The sequence below is a fragment of the Sceloporus undulatus genome, chromosome 6, assembly GCF_019175285.1.
Source record: "Sceloporus undulatus isolate JIND9_A2432 ecotype Alabama chromosome 6, SceUnd_v1.1, whole genome shotgun sequence".
NCBI classification, from domain to species: Eukaryota; Metazoa; Chordata; class Lepidosauria; order Squamata; family Phrynosomatidae; genus Sceloporus; species Sceloporus undulatus.
In genome coordinates, this window is record NC_056527.1 from 13585946 (window position 1) to 13605945 (window position 20000).

At 36.1% G+C, this 20000-nt stretch overlaps 1 protein-coding gene across 5 annotated transcripts in view; it reads right to left on the reverse strand.

Moving 5' to 3' along the window:
- Positions 1 to 20000, reverse strand: part of ESYT2 (extended synaptotagmin 2) — an 85714-nt gene that overhangs the window by 13503 nt on the left and 52211 nt on the right. For 2 of the 5 annotated variants that reach the window (XM_042472121.1, XM_042472120.1), the window contains exons 8-16: positions 16515 to 16635; positions 15382 to 15558; positions 14258 to 14340; positions 13170 to 13218; positions 12422 to 12511; positions 10919 to 11014; positions 6840 to 6941; positions 2857 to 2919; positions 383 to 457 (exon numbers count right to left, since the gene is read on the reverse strand). In XM_042472121.1, coding sequence (XP_042328055.1) covers positions 383 to 457; positions 2857 to 2919; positions 6840 to 6941; positions 10919 to 11014; positions 12422 to 12511; positions 13170 to 13218; positions 14258 to 14340; positions 15382 to 15558; positions 16515 to 16635 — 856 coding nt within the window. The remainder of the gene's footprint in view (positions 1 to 382; positions 458 to 2856; positions 2920 to 6839; positions 6942 to 10918; positions 11015 to 12421; positions 12512 to 13169; positions 13219 to 14257; positions 14341 to 15381; positions 15559 to 16514; positions 16636 to 20000) is intronic. The other 3 variants (XM_042472123.1, XM_042472124.1, XM_042472125.1) reach the window with 3 other exon arrangements.

Genomic DNA, 20000 nt, shown 5'->3' on the forward strand with positions numbered 1-20000 from the left:
TACAACACATACACACACTTGCCACTTATTTCTCCACCCACAAAAGTGCAGGATTAGGAGAGCAAATCTCCATGAAAAGCAGGCCATTCAATCCAAACTGGACAGCAGTCATTTCCACGGAGCAGCATTTTCTCCACTGCTAGTCAAAGAATTAGCCGCTGTACTCATGCACAGTCTGATTTATGTATGATCTTAAAGATGAAAAGCACCATATAAAAACACTCTGTTGGTCTAAACTATCTCTTAGCCAGTTTTACAACAGGACAAAGATGACAAACATTTTTATTTTATTTTAGTATCTAAACTTTTGTGGACAAAACATGTATAAACAAATATACATATTTATAACTAATCCAGACAGATTTAAGCAGGTGACACTCACCTTACTTTCTTGTGCCTTGTGTCCGACAGTGAATAGGACAAGGGGATTGGGGTTGCTGTTTATTTTCTTTCCTGACTGAAGAGGAGGAGAAAATGAAATTCCTTTACTATATTATTTTGTTTTTTTCCTCTATCAATTTAACACTGCTTTTGAATTCTGTTCTCCACTTCTTTCCCACTATTCTGAACTCTTTACAATGGCTGTTTTTTCATGGACATTTATGGGGATGTACAACAGTCATATACACCTACCTTGAAATAATTTATATTCAAATTTCAAATCTCTTTGCACATTCTCTTTCTACAAGCTTAGAATGAAACTGTTTTATAAAGTTTTAACATTTCATTCTCTAATAAGCATTTAAATCCCCCAAAGCCAATGAAGCAACATCAGAATAAATAAATGAATGTTGCGGTCTGCATGCAAATGGGGGATATGGAGAAAGCACAAGCTAAGAAAGCTATTCTGATATATGCATGATGGAAAGCTAATCTGATATGTGTATGATGGTTAAGCTATACACCGGAATCATAAAACAATTTGGAAGAGAGTTGCAAATAAGAAGGTGTACTATGATTTCTTATAGGATTACCCAATTCTCTTACTAGAGACCAACCATGTGTCAAGTCTGAACCTTGCTCATCAGCTGAATAGCATTAGGGCAAACTGCAAAAGTAAACAGTGATTTACAATCATTACAGAAACTGAAACATTTCTCAGTCTTGAATGTCTGTTAATATGCTTTGCATCAGTTACTCATAGAAATCTTTTTGTTAAGAAAAGGTAGTTAACCTGAAATTATTAATGTTGTTAAAACATGTTATTTGGAATGTTAATAGTTAATTTGTATTGGGACTCCAAAAAAAGTGTAACATGATTAACACAGAAGTTAAACAATGTTAGAGCAAATTAGAAGGCCACAAACATGTACTTTCAGATCAAGTCAATTGTTTGAGTTTTTAAAGTAAGAGGAATTTGCATTTTGTTTTATATCCTACAAAACTTTCTGTTAACCTTCTGAGTTTTCATGATCATTATTTCCCATTGAATGAAAGTTAAAATTCTAGATTTCAAAACTCATGCAACTTTCATCTGCAATGGTTCCATTGCCAATTCCAAATAAAAATCCCATCCCTTCCATATTAAGTTCTAAAAATATTAGCATCAATATTTGGCATGTTTGCTAATACCATTCTTTTTTTTAAAAGCAATAATTATTTCTGAGTGATGAATACATCAAGCCCGCAGACAACTGCCTTTACAAGACACAAATTATTTATGGTTTGGCCTTATGATTTATTTTCAGAACACTAGTTGTTCTTATTTCTCACCTGACACAGGTTTTTCCTACACTACTCTCTCTTTTTTATATTGGAATGCTTCAATAAAATGTGAGTGTGAACTTCATGGAAATAAACCAGTTCGATACAGGTTTATTTCTGTAGTGTGAATGAGGTCCAAGCCTGGCAAATTATCTGCTAAATTATTGCCAACGTATTTGGCACACTTCTGGATCAAGCTATAGAAAGGCACCATGAACTTGAATAAAAACATGCTCTAGATCATGCTACTGGCCTAATAAGTCCACTGGCCTAAATACAATCATTAGATCCAACTAGAGAAAACCCTCTGTAGCAATGTGATCTACAGTTGTTTCAGTGAATCTGCACTAGTTGAAATGAGCAACTCAGTTTAGGTCATTATATCTAAAGTTCAATAATACTTTAGAAAAAGGGACAGATAATTTGCTTTGATCCCTGGAATACAGTATAATTCACAGCTGAATTATTTTATCTTAGGTGTCAGCTTTGTTCTTAATACTTTCTGAAATACTGTACAGAAAGACTGTACAGTTGGCCTTCCGTTCCCCACCCGTGAAAACGGAGGCTTGCACTTATTCAAGCCCCATAGGCTTGAATGGAGCATGCCCCTGTGCGCGTGGCAAGGTGTGCGCGCCACTGCAAATAGCAGAGGTCGCCCCTCTGCATATATTCAAGCACGCAGATCTCAGATCCATGCATTAGGAGAGGAGACTGTACACCATAGTAAAAATCATGTGGCTCATTTGGCCACATGCTGCACATATCCAATGCTATTTCCGATGCCTTTAAAGCCTCCACTGAGCAACAATAATAGCTCCTTTTTGTTTTGTTTTTGTAAACCAAAAATGGTCACTTATGGTTTTATTTGGAGACGCTGATGCAATCCCTGCATGGTCTTGGGGATTGAAAATGCCCCTGGGTTCACAGAGTTGTCCACCCCTGCTTTATACATTTTTAATGTATACAGTGGAATAAGTGACCTGATTTTCAAACCCCTCTCACAGACAAACTAAACATCACTCTGTCTTTCGTTCTTGGTAGCATTATCTCCTTTGGTACAAACACACCAGAAGGTCTGTCCAGCACAGGCAACCAGATGTCTCCACTGAATGGCATGATCTTACATGGAAAGCTACGATATATTACTTTTACCTTTAGAGCTTTCTGAACAGCAGACTTCTTCAAGGCTTCTGGATTATAATCTAATGGATTATGCTTTTAAATCAGAAGAAAATGAACATACAAAGGGTTAATAAGACATGCAATGAAGCAGTTCCACTTGGTTAATTAAGGACGGGACAACAGCAGGAGACCAAACATACATTCTCAGAACAAAAGTAAAATAACTTAAGAAACCATTTCAAAAAAATCTGACACAGCTTTTTGTTCTCATTCCATTTTTAGTTCCAGTATGATAATTTCAAACACTGTTTTTGCAGTAGTGCTAAGATTTTTCTCCTTTGGAATTCTTATCACAGCAAACCTTTTTTCCAACCAGTGCAATGCAACATACATTTCTTGTGTGATTTGGAGATATCAGTGGATTTAAAAGAAAATTAGCCATCCCTCTGATCATTTCTATGAACACTTCCACATTTTATTTTCAGTAAATAAAGGAACCATCCTGAAAAGTGACCTGGACAAGCTACTAAACCATCAAGGCAAAATTGCAATGATGCCAGCTGTTGGCAAAGAGCTTTGTTTCAGGAATTAGGTTTTCTAAAATAAAGAAAGCAGGTGTTCACTGTGCCATTTTCCTCCAGGGGTTTTGAAACAGAACATGCTTTAACAGCCAAATTCTGTTTTAAAATACCACTGTACAGTATTAGGATTATTCAGAAACAGAATATGCACAGCTATGCACTCATGCTATAACCCAAAACACAAAGAGTAAGTTTAATTATTTTATCAGCCAAAAGATCAAAAATTTAACTACATTTTCCATTTTTAAATAATCTCTAATGAAGATTTTGCTGCCAATCCTACCTGACTGTATCTGTATTGTTTTAAGGTATAGCATGAATTTGGGTGAAAAAGGAAGTCATGCAGAAAACTGATCAGAAGCCTACAGATGTGAGGTGTATAGAGTTGGAATATTTCTTGACTGTTATATGAAGACAATGGATGTGCTGGCATTATCTGTAAATTTAGCTTCTTAAAATATCATTAATAAATCAGGAGCCACATCCAAGAATGTAGCATTCCTCTAGAAAGAAAGGGTCCACACTTTCTAGTCAATTTGACTTGTTCTTTTTCTAGGGAGAATTTCCTATCAAAACAGAAGGAAAATTTAAACAAGTTGTACCCTTGCAACACCCATGTCATCTGCAAACAGACTAAATATCTCAAGAATCAGGTGCAGCACACCTGAGCACCACTGAAACAGAAAGACTGCCTACAAAGCTTTAATGACTTGCATTAAAATTATATCTGCCTAGAATAGAGATAATCTACCTTTCTTTTCTACTGCATCGTTTCTGGAAATGAACTTTTCCATTCTTGCTAGCTTTTGTTTTATTTGCAGAAGTTCAAGTGTCATGAATGTGTGCTAAAGTTCACGATCATGCTGAAACTTCACTTCAGACTATCTTAAAAAACATTTCCAATTCAGAATGAGTACTACAACTGCTTTAGATCAAGACAAGACAGAAATATCAGAATAAATTAATTGACAGTAGAGGGGATTGCAATTTGCATGCTGTTTTCAGGCAAGTAAACTGTAATGTTTGCTAAGGAATCTTTAAATTAAAAGAAATAAAAGGGGGTAAGATGCTTCTAAAATAAAAAAATGAGCTCCACTTTAATTTGGATCAAGTTGCTTGTAAAATGATTTTGCAATTTTCAATTCTGATATACAAGAAATGACATTAATCGCAGTGTGAAACAATTCTGACAGTACATTGAACCACAGATTAGGGATGGGTAATAATATATGAGATTATGTACGGTATATTCTCCTCCCATATGTGATTTCCCCATAACCACATACAATCATCACCATTCTAGATCAAAAACAAATTTGGGCATGCAAATTTTACAAGAAAATCACTTCAGATAAAATGAAGAAAGATAGTGGTCCCAGACAAAATTGGGTTCCTACAGACTAGGAAGAAAATCAATGTTCAAGAATTTCCTGTTATAAACCAAATAGTTTTGCCTGTCTATACTCACAAAGACTTCTAAAAACAGGAATCAGTACCAAAGGGAAAGGTCCCCAAAAAGATAGATTACTGCTTATTATAAAGCCAATAAATGCAAAAACTACTGACAGTTTTCCAAAGTATAAAAATTAATGTGTGTTTACTCTCTTGGTTTTATGATAATAAAATATTACGTGTACCTGGGCCAGTCTTAATAATGATATTTTTTTATTAACCTTTCAAATTACGGATGCGTATGTGGGCCTTTTTTAAAAATTAAAGTGGCAAAGTAAGTCATTTGTGAACTTTATTTATTGCAGTCCATTGCTACCTATCAAAACTACAGTCTTGCCAGGATAGCTTGTGTAGGTAGCTTACCATGTATGTGTGAATATAAGTCGACCTCATGTTTAAATTGAGGGCAGGTTTTGTTGTTTAAATTATGGATTTGGATATGACCGGTGGTTAAGTTGAGGGTAAAACTAAGAGGTGTGCAACCAAGGATCTAAAGGATAAGGCTACTGAAAACATAGTCTTTTGTGGGGTTTTCAGCCTATGAGGCCATGTCCTAAAAGAGTTTTTTCCTGACATTCCACCAGCATCTGTGGCTGGCAACTTCAGAGAATGCTGGCATGGGAGAAAATGGGGTATAGATATTGTTGGTTGAGAGGAAATGATTTGCATGCTAATCTGTGTATTGTTTTGTTGTTGAATGGCAAGGCCTCAGGGTATCTATTTAAACAGTGATCCATGTCTGATGGGAAACCCCCCTCACCCTGGGTAGTTTTCATTTGCATTTGCTGGGTCCTGACTTTGGGGTTTTTCAGGACTGCTAGCCAAACTTTGTTTACTTTAAGTGTTTCTTCTTTCCTGTTGAAGTTGTCCAGATGTTTATGGATTTCAACGGCTTCCCTGTGCATTCATTCTGACCTGATAGTTGTTGGCATGGTCCAAAATTTCAGTGTTTTCAAACAGCATTTTATGCCCAGGATGGTTTATAACGTGTTCTGCTACTGTTGATTTTTCTGGCTGACCCAGTCTACAGTGTCTCTTGTGTTTCTGCCAAATGCCAAAGAACTTACAAAATTTCAGCAGGAATAACTGTTTGTGTTCACCCTAAAAGAATAGATGGATGCGAGGTGGTGGGGAGGGTGTCAGTGTTTCCAGGACCATTTACGCTCTTATCTTTCACCAGGGAATGGCTCCTTTTTTTTAAAATAAGAGTTAAAGTACAGTACTTACAGTGACCTATGGATAAGTCGACTTAGGTTTTTGGGGTCATTTTTTGACTAAAGTTTCTAGGCTTATACATGAGTTTGTACAGTATGTACTCATACAGTCATAAATAAATTTAAAAACCAGTTTAAAACAAACCAAATACAAGAACATTTCCTATTTTCCCAGGAAAGCCCATCAGACAATCAACTGTCAAACCATGTTTAATTTTCTGGGGTTCCCAAAATGGAAGTTATTATTTCTCAACTGGTGGAAATATCTGCCATTTCTTAATGACTAAAGGCCAGTTAGGAAGTTGTACGTTTTCACAGAATATCTTTTAAAAGTTTTAGTTGTGCAACTTGAACCAAATGAAGGAGATTCCAGACCTCACATACATCACACAAAATATTTAAACTTAATTTCCAACAGAATCACAACAGAGGTTGACTTTTATAATTCATGACATTTTCATTTCTCTGCAAGCAGATTTCAGCGTTATTTTTTTTTCTAGTGAGTCACACAGATTACTGGACAAACATGCCAGCCTTTGGAAGGCTAATTTGAAATTCACAAACTTACCTAATAACCTATGCTGAAAATATAATTTGAAAATCCAGTAAAAGTATAAGAATGCACACTTTTAAAATCATGCACATAAACAATAAATGCATGCTTCACCATTCCGCTATTAAAACTAAGTGAGTTTAGTAGCACCAAACCACTCTGGAAGGTTAAAAAATGGGAAATATAATACACATGTAACACACAAGAACTCACAAATAGTGCTCTATAGAGTGAGGTAGTATTTTCACAAAAGACTAGTCCCGAAGCTCTCCTCTCTTTTAAGTATCCACACCCAAAGTTTCCCTCGTAGATACTCTTTGGGAAAATGGAAATGAAAGGAGAAAGCAGAGAATGATGGGATTGGAGTAGCAAGAATCTACAAGCAGCTTTACCATTAGCACAGGTCAGGAAAACAGTTGAAGGAGTCTGAAATTACTAACGTGCACACATACACAAATGGTAAATATGACAGCACTTTTCATTTCTTCTCATTATCATTGCAAGGCAGTTTGTTTCCTCAGTTGTTTTAATATTTCACAACACCATTTGAACAGTAAAAACATTTAACCTTTTACTGACATATCCATTATTATAGCTTTAATAATCTTTCCATCACACATCTCAAGCAATCCTTGCACCATCAACTTGCCATTTGACCATGTTTAAAATTAGTCAGATTAGATGCATCTATATACATCGCTGATCCAACTCCGCTGAACAGATCCAGAGAGCCTCTGGGCAGGATAGGAAAAAAATCCTTGTCTTTCCAGAAAACTTCACAGTTGCTTCCCCTTAAACATTTATCTGACTGGAGCCCTTTAAATGACAAAGGTTTCCACATAACAAACATGTCCCCACTACTTAAGCAAGTTCAAAGGCAATGTGTAAAGTATATTTAAATAAGGTGCTATATAATGACACATTTGCACTCCTAGTTTGATTTTTTAAAACTACTGCCTTTGTACAAATACAATGAGACAAAATCCACCACTATTAAATCCTATAATTAAAATAGGTGGGTGCATATGTTGTCATGTGGAGCAGAAAACATGACATCTTTAGGGAGGGTACTCCATACCTGGAACATCACTACTGAGAAAGCCCTCCTCTTTCCTGTTACATTAAGTACTACTGATAAAGGAGGCACGTGGGACCAATTCACACCGCACAATTATAGCACTGTGATCCCACCTTAACTGCCATGGCTGCATCCTATGGAATCCTGGAGTCTGTTGTCTGGTGAGATGCTAGAGCTCTTTGGAAGAGTATTCTAAATACTCCTGCCAAATTCCAAATCACAGGATTCCATAGAACTGGCAGTTAAAGTGGAATCATGGCACTATAATTGTAGTCCCTTGGAAAAGGAACTAAGAAGAAGATATTAAAGTACAGACAGATTATTGGTTAGGACAGATTGCCCCAACTAACTACATTACTGAAAGGTTTCAAGTACCTTCTGTAATTTTATTTTATTTTAATTGTAAAAATTGTAACAGAAAGGGAATGTAAAATGTTTATAACCCCAATTGTCTATCTTTTTAATGTCATTAATCTAACTATTCACTGGCCCATCTTGAAAATACACCAAGAAAATAGTCTTTTACCCATGGACTGCAACAAGTTATTTCCATTTTAAAATTTACTACATAGCAACTTTACAAGGTGCAGTTGGAACAGCTGCACAGAAAGTACAGTGAAAGGTGTATGCTTTAAAATGGCCAAAGTCCTCTTATTATACTTTATTGAAATCATCATCACACATGAGCAAACTATACTAGATTTCTGTAATTCTGTCTTTCTAACAACAGGAAATTAGATGTCCTTAAGTTGCTTACAAAAATATATTTGCTCTGCAAAAGGCGGATGTCAACGGAATCAGGAAGAAGCAGCCCTTTCTAACCAAACCTAACAATCTGAAGATGTCTATTTTCTATTAGATGCATGAGGAAACAACATAGCATGTAAGGTTGCCTATTACAGGAGGATACAACTCCCAACTACCCAGCACAAGTAGAAGGTAATGTGATTTAAAAAAATAAAAAAATAAAGATAAATTTGGGGTCTTCGAGTACAACCTTCATCCAAGAAGGCAACATTAGCTTGTAAATGCAATATTCTGTCTTGTTTCCCTTCTAATCCACACTCTTTTTATGGATTTTTTTCTTCCATAAAGGCAAAGGTAAAGAGATAAATTGTATGTCTAGTACAAACATACTGGAAGACTGCCACCCCACATATTGCAACAATTTTAAGCTTAAGGTAAATCATTCTTAAAAATAATTCCTTGCTAGTTGCAAATTTCTCTATTCACCCCTCTTAAAGGAACAGTGGGACTGCACCCTGTATCAGTGGAATTACACACTGGCACTCTGCATCTAGCCTCAATCCAAAGATGTACAAATCCATATGCCAAATACGCAATTAAAAAAACCTGGCAGGAGATCTGTAGAGAAGTGTGGAATTTTACAAACAAAACAAAGCAAACACACAAAGAAACCCAAAACAGAACCCCCAACCAACCAATACAACTATTAAACAAAAATAGTAAGACAGAATTATAGCTTATGTCAAATGTGTGTAATTTCATGTATATACACAAAAGAATTGAGTGATATTGTGGAATATGGCTCCATTCCAATAAGAAGGTTTACAGTGGCTTGGAGATCAAATTCACAGCAGTCTTGTTACCATGATTATTTACAGTTATGAAAAAGTTTACACCTTTCAGAAGCAACGGTCACTAAATGATAGCCAACTCAAACTACTTAATGCCGGTCTTTACCTACTTTAGCCACTTGTTTTTGCCCCAGGCTAAAGCCCTCCTATAAGGGTCAGTGTGTTTGTTCAGGTAAACCTGATTTGTTTGACTGAGAAACAGAGGAAAATATTTTTCTACTATTCACTACTTTTGATTTGTTCCACCACGTCTCACAAAATCTGGACAACAGTTACATAGATATGAGGAGACAGGTTTTTATAAGACACCCTGATTCCCAGTTTTGGGGAAAAGGTGGGGTATAGACAATGGCGATAATAATAACAATAGTAACAACAACATCCTCAGATATGACCTAAAAATATTCATTTTTTTTCCTTATAGTAAAATGGGGCTACAGCCCACCCAGGACCCCTATAGAGCTTGGGAAACTGTACCCCTCTGTAATGGCCCTGGAAGGCCACTGAGGCCAGGTGACAAGAAGGGTTAACTCAGGAGATCTAAGCAATGGATCATGAGGGAGAGACTGGATTGACTCTGTCATCTACATGGTTTCATTAGGTAATGGAAGGCGAGAAGGAGGGAAAGGACAGGCGTTTGGGAATGAGGAGGAAAGGTGGCCATGTGGTGCAAGCATGCAGCTAACTGCTCCAGGTCAGAGAGAAGGAAGGAATCCCAGGAAAGAATTCTAGGGATGTCAGGGAATGTCTAGCCAGTTGTATCATGTTTTCAGTTATTTTGAAAGAGGTTAGAGAGCTGGGTATGGCAACAGCTGGAGTTGGAACTACTGTACTACATTTTTATGTCTGGGCCTATCAAGCTTGATTCTTCCTCTTGAAACCAGGGCGGAGAAGATGGCCGGAGTGTTGCACAGGGCAAACCGGAGGGTATCTCCTGGCCCCTGTTGTCTTGCAGGGTCATTACACCCTCCATGCAAATAAATAAATAAATAAATAAATAAATAAAGGATCCAAGTCAATGAGTACAGTTTACAAGCAAACAAATTAGGATCCAAACTAATGAGAATTATTCAAGTAAATGTACATGGGGCTGCAGCCCTAGCTTCAGAAAGGGGATGGTCCTTCAGATGCTTTGGGATTCCCGTCATCACTAGCTATGGAAGTTGAGAATTACAGTGAATGACAGTTGTAACATCTGGAGGGTCACAGGTTCCCACTCCCCCCCCTTGCTTAGATACTCACAAATGTAAGCTCCAAAATTATCTATTTATAAATCTGAGTAAAGATACATTGATCTGAAGTTGGTCTGAGGTACTGCCCACTTCTCTTTTAAAAGATTATTCTTACCACTGTTTTAAGATACAAAATACAAGATAATATTTTTGAAAATTAAAAACGTATCATCCTGGAAATTTGATTAGGCTCTTCAAAATTAGTTCAAGCACAATTTATATTTACTACAAAAAAGATGCTAACATTGCAAAATGCACATGAACATGTAATTAAAATATGGCATAATGTGGGTTAGTGAAGCAAAGTGGCATAGTAGTAAGCAATGAGTAACAAAAAATATCAAGAATCACTCTCAATAAACATATCAGTACCACAAGACTTACTGGTAGGTTTCTTGCTGAATCCAAATAAAGAATAAGTAATGCTGAGGAAAGTCCATCATTAGCTTGGTCTTTATCAGCTCTTATGATTTTTAGCACCTAAGATTAGAAAAGAAACTCTTTTCCATTTATGTATTATTTTCCACGTTACTTCTAAGTAAAGCTGAAACAAATTACAATATGCAAAGTAACTATATAATAAATAAAAGTGAATTCAAAATAATATCATACATGTACCAAGAAGAAAACACTTCTCTAAAAATTACATTTTTGATTTGAGTGAACCCAAGACTAAATTCAAATGAAATTGTATGATACAGAATTTCTCTCAGAGACATTTTCTGTTCCTTGCATGTCCTTACCATAACAAAGGAACATGGAGCTGTGACTCTCCCACTTTCTGTTATGTGCACTGCTGCCCAAGCGAGCAGCATTCCTCTAGACATTCTAAGGCCTGTTACAGACTGCCAAAATAAAGCTGCTTCAGGTCTCTTTGGAGGTATGCTATTTAAATGATGCATGGGTCCTAAGAGTCCAGAGGTCGCGCCAAAGCCACACTCCATTCCTAAGCACTGGAGTGCAGCTTTGGTGCAGCTTCCGGATTCTCAGGATGCATGCATCATTTAAACAGCATATCTCCAAAGAGACCCGAAGCAGCTTTATTTTGGCAGTCTGTAACAGGCCTAAATGAACTGTTTGGTCTTCATCCTTTAATTTCCGTTCAGCATTCAGCGGCACCATCATTACATCCACTCGCCACTCTGACCATGTTTCTCCTTTATTATCATTCTTTCACTGGCTCCCCTTTCCCTTCCGTATTCACTATAAGCTTCTGTTGTTGACCTTTAAAGCCCTGCATAAGCTGGTCCCTCTTTATTTATCTGAACTTCTTTCTCTGTACATTCCCACTTGCACCCTCCATTCTAGTAGTCAAGGTTTACTGTCCAGCCTAGGATCTCCACTGCCCCATCCCAGATTCATCCCTTCTCACCTGCTGCTCTTCACTCCTGAAACCTTCTTCTCCCACAAACAAGGGACATCACTTTTTTAACCACTTTTAAATATGAGTTGAAGACTGTCCTGTTCAGGGAAGCATTCCAGGCACTGTGTGATTATTTATCTGATATTTGATTGGATAGTTGATGTTGATGTTTTTAATTGTTGCCTGCTTATTTTAACCAATTCTATCTTATATTATTACCTATTGTTTTATACGTATTTTGTAGATTGTACGCCATTGGCAGGTTTCATTTTTATTGATTTGATCATTTGTATGTACAGTGCTGTGTACATTTACAGCTCTATAAAAATAAACTATAATAATAATAATAATTTGGTCAATTTCTGATTATTTACACCCCAGCAAATCTTGATTACTATTCTTCATTCTTTTGAAAGAAAATTAGAGGTGGTGCATGTGCGTGTGGATTTGTAGATCTTCATTTTTAACTACATTCAGGGATCCCTGCATTATGTAAAACTGCAAGGACATAATATCATACATACCTGGTCAAGATTCTCTGCATTAGGCATCAATGTGAGCCATTCGAGTTTTAAATGCAATCTTCCTTTGGAGACTTCATCCAAAGTAAACCACTGGAAGTGAAGTCAATAAACTGTGGTAAGAAGCAAGGCCATTCCCTAATAAAGCAACATATTCCATTATACTTACCTTGAGATACTGATAGTACTTTTTGGAAGATACACTGACATAACATTAACACTGTGTAATTGGCACAAGACAGCTATGCTATTTCTAAAACAGTAGCACTGTCTCTACTTATTCCTTGAATTTAATCATGCTCTAAAACTGTAGTAAAATTAATATTATGATGGCCCATTTTAAAAATAACAGAATACAGAATACTTCCAATGTTTACTTCAACACACTCTATCTGCTTGGTTCTAACCAGTCAGTCATCTGGTAGGATTACTTAATATTAGCCAGTTTAACATACTGTAATCAAATATATTACAGTAAGTATTTCAGCAGTATAATATTTTGCCACATAATACATTAGTGACCAAGAAAGACAATGATAAACACTTAGTTTCTATTATAAATGCTAATCCATATGCCAAATCTGCAATAAAAAAAAAACCCTGGCACCTTGGTATGCAAATTCAGCTAAGCCATCACAACATGTACCTCATGTGTGATTAAGCCAAAGTTTGATTCGGAGGTAAGGCTGGACACTGTTAGAATATTAGTCTTTCAGTCACCCCTCCCCAAATTGAACACGTGAAGACTCACCTCATCTAAGTAGCGCTCCTTTTCGACTTCAGTTAAGTCTATCATTAGACTGGAAATAGAACACAATGCATTAGAAGAATAAATCTCTCTTTATAGAATGTAAAGCTGGAGTTGTGCAAGAGGAGAGGAGAGAATGAAGCATTTAAAAATAAAATCACGAGCTCTGTATTCATATTTTGCTTTCCTTCCAATAAAGAATGAAGAAAAAAGCATCTGAATTCTAGTTGAGTAGGAAGCCATGCAGAGAAAAGGGAATTGTTGAAAATAGATGACAGGGTAACTGTCCATTAAAAGATGTAAGTAAGAGTAGCATTTGCAGTTGTTACGGACATTATGGAAATTAGGCCCTTCAATTGGGATAAAATGATTTCTAGAAGGAAATACCAAAGCATGGCTTTCAAGAGGGCACAGATGAACTTTTCTCAATGGTTATTCCTTCCTCAAGAATATGAGATAGTTAAGGCTAAATATATCATATTAAAAAAGCAGGCAAGATTACTTATACAGTATTGTAATCAATTTCCCCCTTTTTTTCTTTCCAAGAGATATACAAATGTTAAAAAAATATCATGCACAAAAGGCCCAGAATTTTTTTTAGATATCCACAGTGCAATAAGAATTTATTGGTGATGTCAGCTATTTTTATGTCTTTTTAAATATATTTTTTCTATTTCAATCATAGAAAAGGGATTTTGACAGTAGTACACTAATACATGTAGTCTAAATAATCTAAAGGCAGCAGATCCTATTTGTTCTTGAAAGGTAAGCAGGGTCAACCCTGTTTAGTACTTGGATGACAGACTGCCAATGAATACCAGGTACCATGGGCTACATTTCAGAGGAAGGGACTGGCAAAACCACCTCTGAGTATGCTTTGTCTAAGAAAACCCTATGAAATTCATGACATTGCCATACGTTGATAGTCAACTTGAAAGAACATACACACAGTCAAAAATACAGACATTTGGGACTTTAAAAAGACTTAAATGCTGGAAACATGCAACTGTATCTATTAAAATACAAATCAGAAAGGTGTACTAAGCACATCGGTTGGGCTGATAATAAAACATCTCTTATTTGTTATTTACCTTCCCAGAAAGTCATCCTTGTCTGGATCCTCATCAAAAAGCTCAATCTCCAACTCCTGTCCTGGGTGCTCATACACTAAGGCCTGGAAATACAACAATTAACAAGATCAAGATGGTCAGTTAAGAATCATATAGAACACCACATCTATAAGGGCCACGAATAACATTCAGAGAATCCCTCATATTTTCCAGTAAGAAAAAGTGCTGGATGACTTAAGTAGCTGTAATGCATATTCTAACCTTCAAACACCGATAATTTCGGACAACATTTTAAAGTAAAACAGGACAAACTACATGTCTGGCTTTTGTATCACCCCACCAATCAAGGCAAATACACACAGAGCACCTCTTCTGTCTATGGCTGGATTCAAAGGCAAAAGCTTTAAGGATATAAGCATGAGTCCTATGCTAAATGTCCTCCCAGAGTTCTTATGTAGTACCAAGCCACAGACATATCCAAACAAGGCATGCCACAATTTTTGTGATTTGACTATAACATAAAATTATGCTCTGCTACTAAATTACATCATAAAGGAAATCAGAATATGGGGCAACATGTAGAAGGGATCGTCTATGCAGCACCAAATGGTGGATTGGCAATGCATCTAAAACGATCCTGCTATACTGGTGGCTACAGAAATCCAGACACCAAAACCAGAAAAGTCATATATGCAAGACTGAGATTCTCTTGGCTTGTCAATGTTATGTGCCTTCAAGTTGAATGTAACTTAAAGAAACCCTATGCTAGGACTTTCTCTGCAAGATTTATTCTTGGACAGGTTTGCCATTGCCTTCCTCTTAGACAGAAAATGTGACTTGCCCAAGGTCACCCAGGGCATTTTATGGCTGAGCAGGGATTCAAACCCTGCTCTTCTAGAATCCTAATTAAACACTCAAACCACTACACATTGCTGGCTCCTGGGATTTTCTCCATGTAAGAAAAATCAGGTTCTAGAACTACTTCAATGAAATTAGTATGTAGGCAGAGCTTAGTTAGTCTCAAAGGTGCTACAAGATCTCTCTATGTACTAATTCTACAGACTAATATGGCTATATCTTTGAATTCTATCATCAGTGAAATTAGACAAATATACAACTACTGATCAGTCATTTAAACCTTTTACCTCATAAACTTCATTCCACTTTGGATTGAGATTTTCTTTGATGACTTTGCTTTGGAAAATTTGATTACCCACACGAACGATTCCATAAGGATCAGATTTTCCCTTAACAATTCCCTTTAAGTAAGTATCTTTTCCTTCAAGATCCTGAGCTTCAATGAAGTGTATTCTTAGTACACCCTGTGAAGAAGCAAAAAAAACAGTAAGTTATACAATGTTCAACAACAATTCTTTCTAGCTATAGCAATTAATACTAGCATTCTATCATTTCTATCATTTCTCTATTCTCTATAAAGTCTATGGTAAGTATGAAAAAACTGAAGTATGGATAATCATTAATATAGCTTAGTTTTAACACAGGCCATGACTTTATAACATAGGCTGGAAATGGGATGCAATGTATCAGTGATTCCTAAGCTCAGCCTAGAACAGTGATGCCCAAACTTTGGTCCTCCAGGTGTTTTCGACTTCAACTCCCAGAAGCCCTAACCAGTTTGGCTGGCAGTCAGGAATTCTGGGAGCTGAAGTCCAAAACATCTGAAAGATGAAAGTTTGGAAACCACTTGCCTAGAAAAAGAAATTCATCTAGAGCAATGTGACTGAGAAACCTATTGTCCTTTTGTATACATAAGCCCAGAATCATATGAACATGACAAATTGAGAGTCCTTCTCAGTTACTTGATATCTGGGTTGTAAAGAATCCTGTTCTGATTCCAACCTATTAAATGCTATCACACAAGAAAAAAGAAGAGGGACAAATGAAGGAACTTTAATTTACACCTTTTACACTTCGTAAAAGACAAACTAATGAACTGTTATCTAGCATCCAGTAGCTATTCTACTTAATCAGTTTGTTCAACATCTTATTTATTTATTTATGGGATTTATCTCCCTCCTTTGTCCCAAAATGGGATTCATCTATCTCTACATCTACATCAATGGTTCCCAAACTTCAGTCCTCTGAGTGTTTTGGACTTCAGAAGCCTTGGCAAGTTTGGTCAACTGTCAGGAATTCTGGGATCTAAAGTCCAAACTATTTGGAGGACCAAAGTTTAAGAATCACTGACCTACATTATTAGACACTCCAGAAATAATGAACAGTGTATTATTTCAGAACATTAGGCTAAGATTCTTACCTTTGGTATAGGAAACCGCAACTGAGCAATCTGCACCTCACTGACAAGAGGAACAGTGATCCGATTTGGAAGCACCAGATAATTGGATATTATATCTAGTATTATAGTGTCTGATAAGCCACTGTTGGAGAGAAAACGTGGGCAACTTTATTTCTAGACACCATTAACAATAGTTTTTACATACTGTTATTATATAAACAATTGTTTGCCCTAAAAAGTATGCTAGTTTACAGTTCTAACATTTTGTAGGATAGAAATATTTCAACTCAGATTAATTTCATGATGACTTTTCTGCATGATGGGGTTTCAGGCACATCACTAACACATCCACTCTTTCAGAAGAACCAAGGTACTGAGAAGAAAAAGCTTTATGTTTGCCTGACCTGTCTCAGACAATGATCTCTCTCCCTAAGGGCAATGTATGTGTATGCACGCGTGCCTTCAAGTTGCCTCTCAACTTATGGCAACCCCATGAATTTCACATGTTTTCTTGAGCAAAGAATATTCAGAAGTGGTTTTGCCAATTCCTTCTTCTGAAACATAGCCTACAGCTCCTGTTATACATTGGCTTTTTCTCATCCAAGTACTGAATAGACATATATAAACTGACCTTCGGATTTTGGTGGTACCTGCCTGTACAGTGGGGCCCCTAGTATCCACTGGGGTTTGGTTCCAGGGGCCCCAGTGAATAACAAAATCCATGGATGTTAAAGTCCTATTAAATAAAATGGCATAACAAAATAGTGTTGCTTATATAAAATGGAAAATCAAGGTTTGCTATTTGGAATTTATATATTTTTTTAATATTTTCAAGCTGTGGATGCTTGAATCCGTTGATTTAAAAAATCCGTGGATAAGGAGGGCCGACTGTACTCACCTAACCAACTGTAGAATTCAAAGACATAGCCATGTTAGTTTGGAAAATCAGTATGCAAAGGGATCTTGTAGCACCTCAAAGGTGCTACAAGATCCCTTTGCATATTAAGCAAATTGGCATTTCTAGGCAAGATGGATGAAAAAATGTCAAAGTTTGGTGTCATTGTGAAAGCCTTTTCCTTTTGAAAAAACTCTTTGATATTTGTTATATCTCTAAGTAAGCTGTCTTATCTGTAGTGGATTTTTGTTTGTTTTATGTTAGCATGTTACTGAAACCTCATATCGTTTCTACTGTATTTCATTTCTATCCTTTTGTTTTCTCCTTTGGGACTTAAAGCAACTTACAATAAATTACGAAAATGCATAGTTAAAACATTTACAAAATACAGTTGAAAAGACAGTAAATGAAAAAATATCCTTATTAAAACCATTAAATACACACACACACACACACACACACACCACAGTACAACTTGCAATATCCATCACATTGTTTAGGTCAGACAATCTTTATAAAATGGACTTTCAAACGCATGTCAAAAAGTCTTTACTTGTCCAAGAAAAGCAAATAGGAAGGGTGCCAGTCTAATATCTCTGAGAAGGGAGTTCTAAAGCCTGGGGGCAGCCACTGAGAAGTCCCAATAGAAGTAACTCTGAGGGTGGTGGGGCAAAGAGAAGAGCCTCCCCAGCAGATCTCACTTCATATAACAAACAGACAGAAATGCAAACAACATGCCATCTTAAAATCTTTTTGTACTGTTTTCAATGCAACTTCAATAATTTAAATTATATTTCAATTTATTAGCTTCAAATTCTGTAAATTTTTGATACCATTTCCATATATTTATTCGTGACTATATAATGCTTTTGAAGAAGAAACATTACTTCAAATGCAACTGGCAAAGGAAAAAAAAAAGAAATGTGGCCTTCTCGTCCCCACTACTGTTTGTAGTGGCATATCAGTTCATTATAGTGCCTCATTTATATCTCAGTTCCCCTATCTCTGGTCTAAATTTCATCTCTGGTCATAAAATCTGCTTTTTTGAAATTTCTGATAGGATTACTTCTGCAAGCAATAGCATTTCTAAAAAAAGAAAATTAAGGAAAACCGCAACTGTGCACAGCATGCAAAAAAAGTAAGCTGACAGAAAAGTCGTCCCTTTGTCTATCACTCTGCCAAATAATCCACTTGAAGGAAATCTGACACATTCTTAATTATACTTTCTTTATTCAGAAACTAATATCTCCTTTGTTAAGTCAGATTTGAATTTAAAACATTTTTTTCTGTATCCAGTCTTGCCCTATGTGTACATGAGATTTCTCTACCACCTGAAACCAAAATGGAAGCAAAAATTAAGTCCCACTGTTTACATGTATTCTAGCATTCTCTTGAGCAACCACAAGATGGAAACAGTGCCTCAAAAGAAGAGCAAAGCCTGAATCAGACACATTAAGTAATTGATTAAATAGAAACAAGACAAAACAAAGGGAAAATGAGTAGGAATTGATAATTAATTACTGCAAAAAGAAATGGTTATACATGGTCATTGAAAAAAGGAAATAATTATGAGTACAGTATATTAAAATAAGGAAATGTGTAAATTATAATCTGAGGGACAAAAGGGGAAAATCTTTGTGTTGTAGAAATTTGAAGTCTAAGAATGAAGGTAGTTAAGAAGGGAAGACAATTCCCTTCTTATTGCTGTCACTTCTTGCCAAGCTGTTTTAATTGGTATTATTCCAGTTAAATGTTTTTGTTGTTATTATTTTGTATTGATGGGAGGGAGGGTAGAAGGATGGGGGTTTTCGGGGACTGCTTCATTATTATTATTATTATTATTATTTGTGGCTTTGTATTTGAGATTTTCCTTGCTGTTACCTGCCTCAATCCTCAAATGGGAGAGGCGGTATACAAATAAATAACTATATTGTTATTATTATTATTATTATGACAAAGAAAACAATATTTCTACAAAATGAATTTATTATACTGAACAAGGACACTGGAAGTAATCTTCATTTATGTTTGTATAAATGTTTTATCTGAGGTATTTTGTATATAAAAAAGTTTAAAAAATTAAGGGCAAGGCATAATAAGCTTTATATAAACATTACTCATTCATATTTCAGCACAACTGGGGAGAATTAAAAGAATGGTGAATAGAGAAAAATGAAAGTGAGAATGCTAGTGGGACAGATACATAAATCTCATTTGTTGTAAGACACTCGTCTTCATTATATGACAATGACAAGCATGCTTCCCGAGCCACAAATATTGGTAGATTTAGGTCCTTCGTAATCTTTAATTCCAAAAACGTAGCATTACTCATTTTAACTATGGCGACAAAGATCCAGGCTAAGGAGAAAACATTTGAGTCCTGTTAATATCAATACAGTTCAAATAACACATATGTCATGGGTGGTAAAATTGTTTATCTAGAGGAGAGCTAGTCTGCATTATTTGGAAAGGGGTTCTAGTCTTTGCTTCTCTATAAACTTTGCTGTAGCTTAATTTCAAGCAGCTCTGAATCAGAGCTATTTCCAAGTTTAAACTAAAGCTGATGTTCTTGCAATAGCAGATGGCTGGAATACAATGTAATTACAGACTGA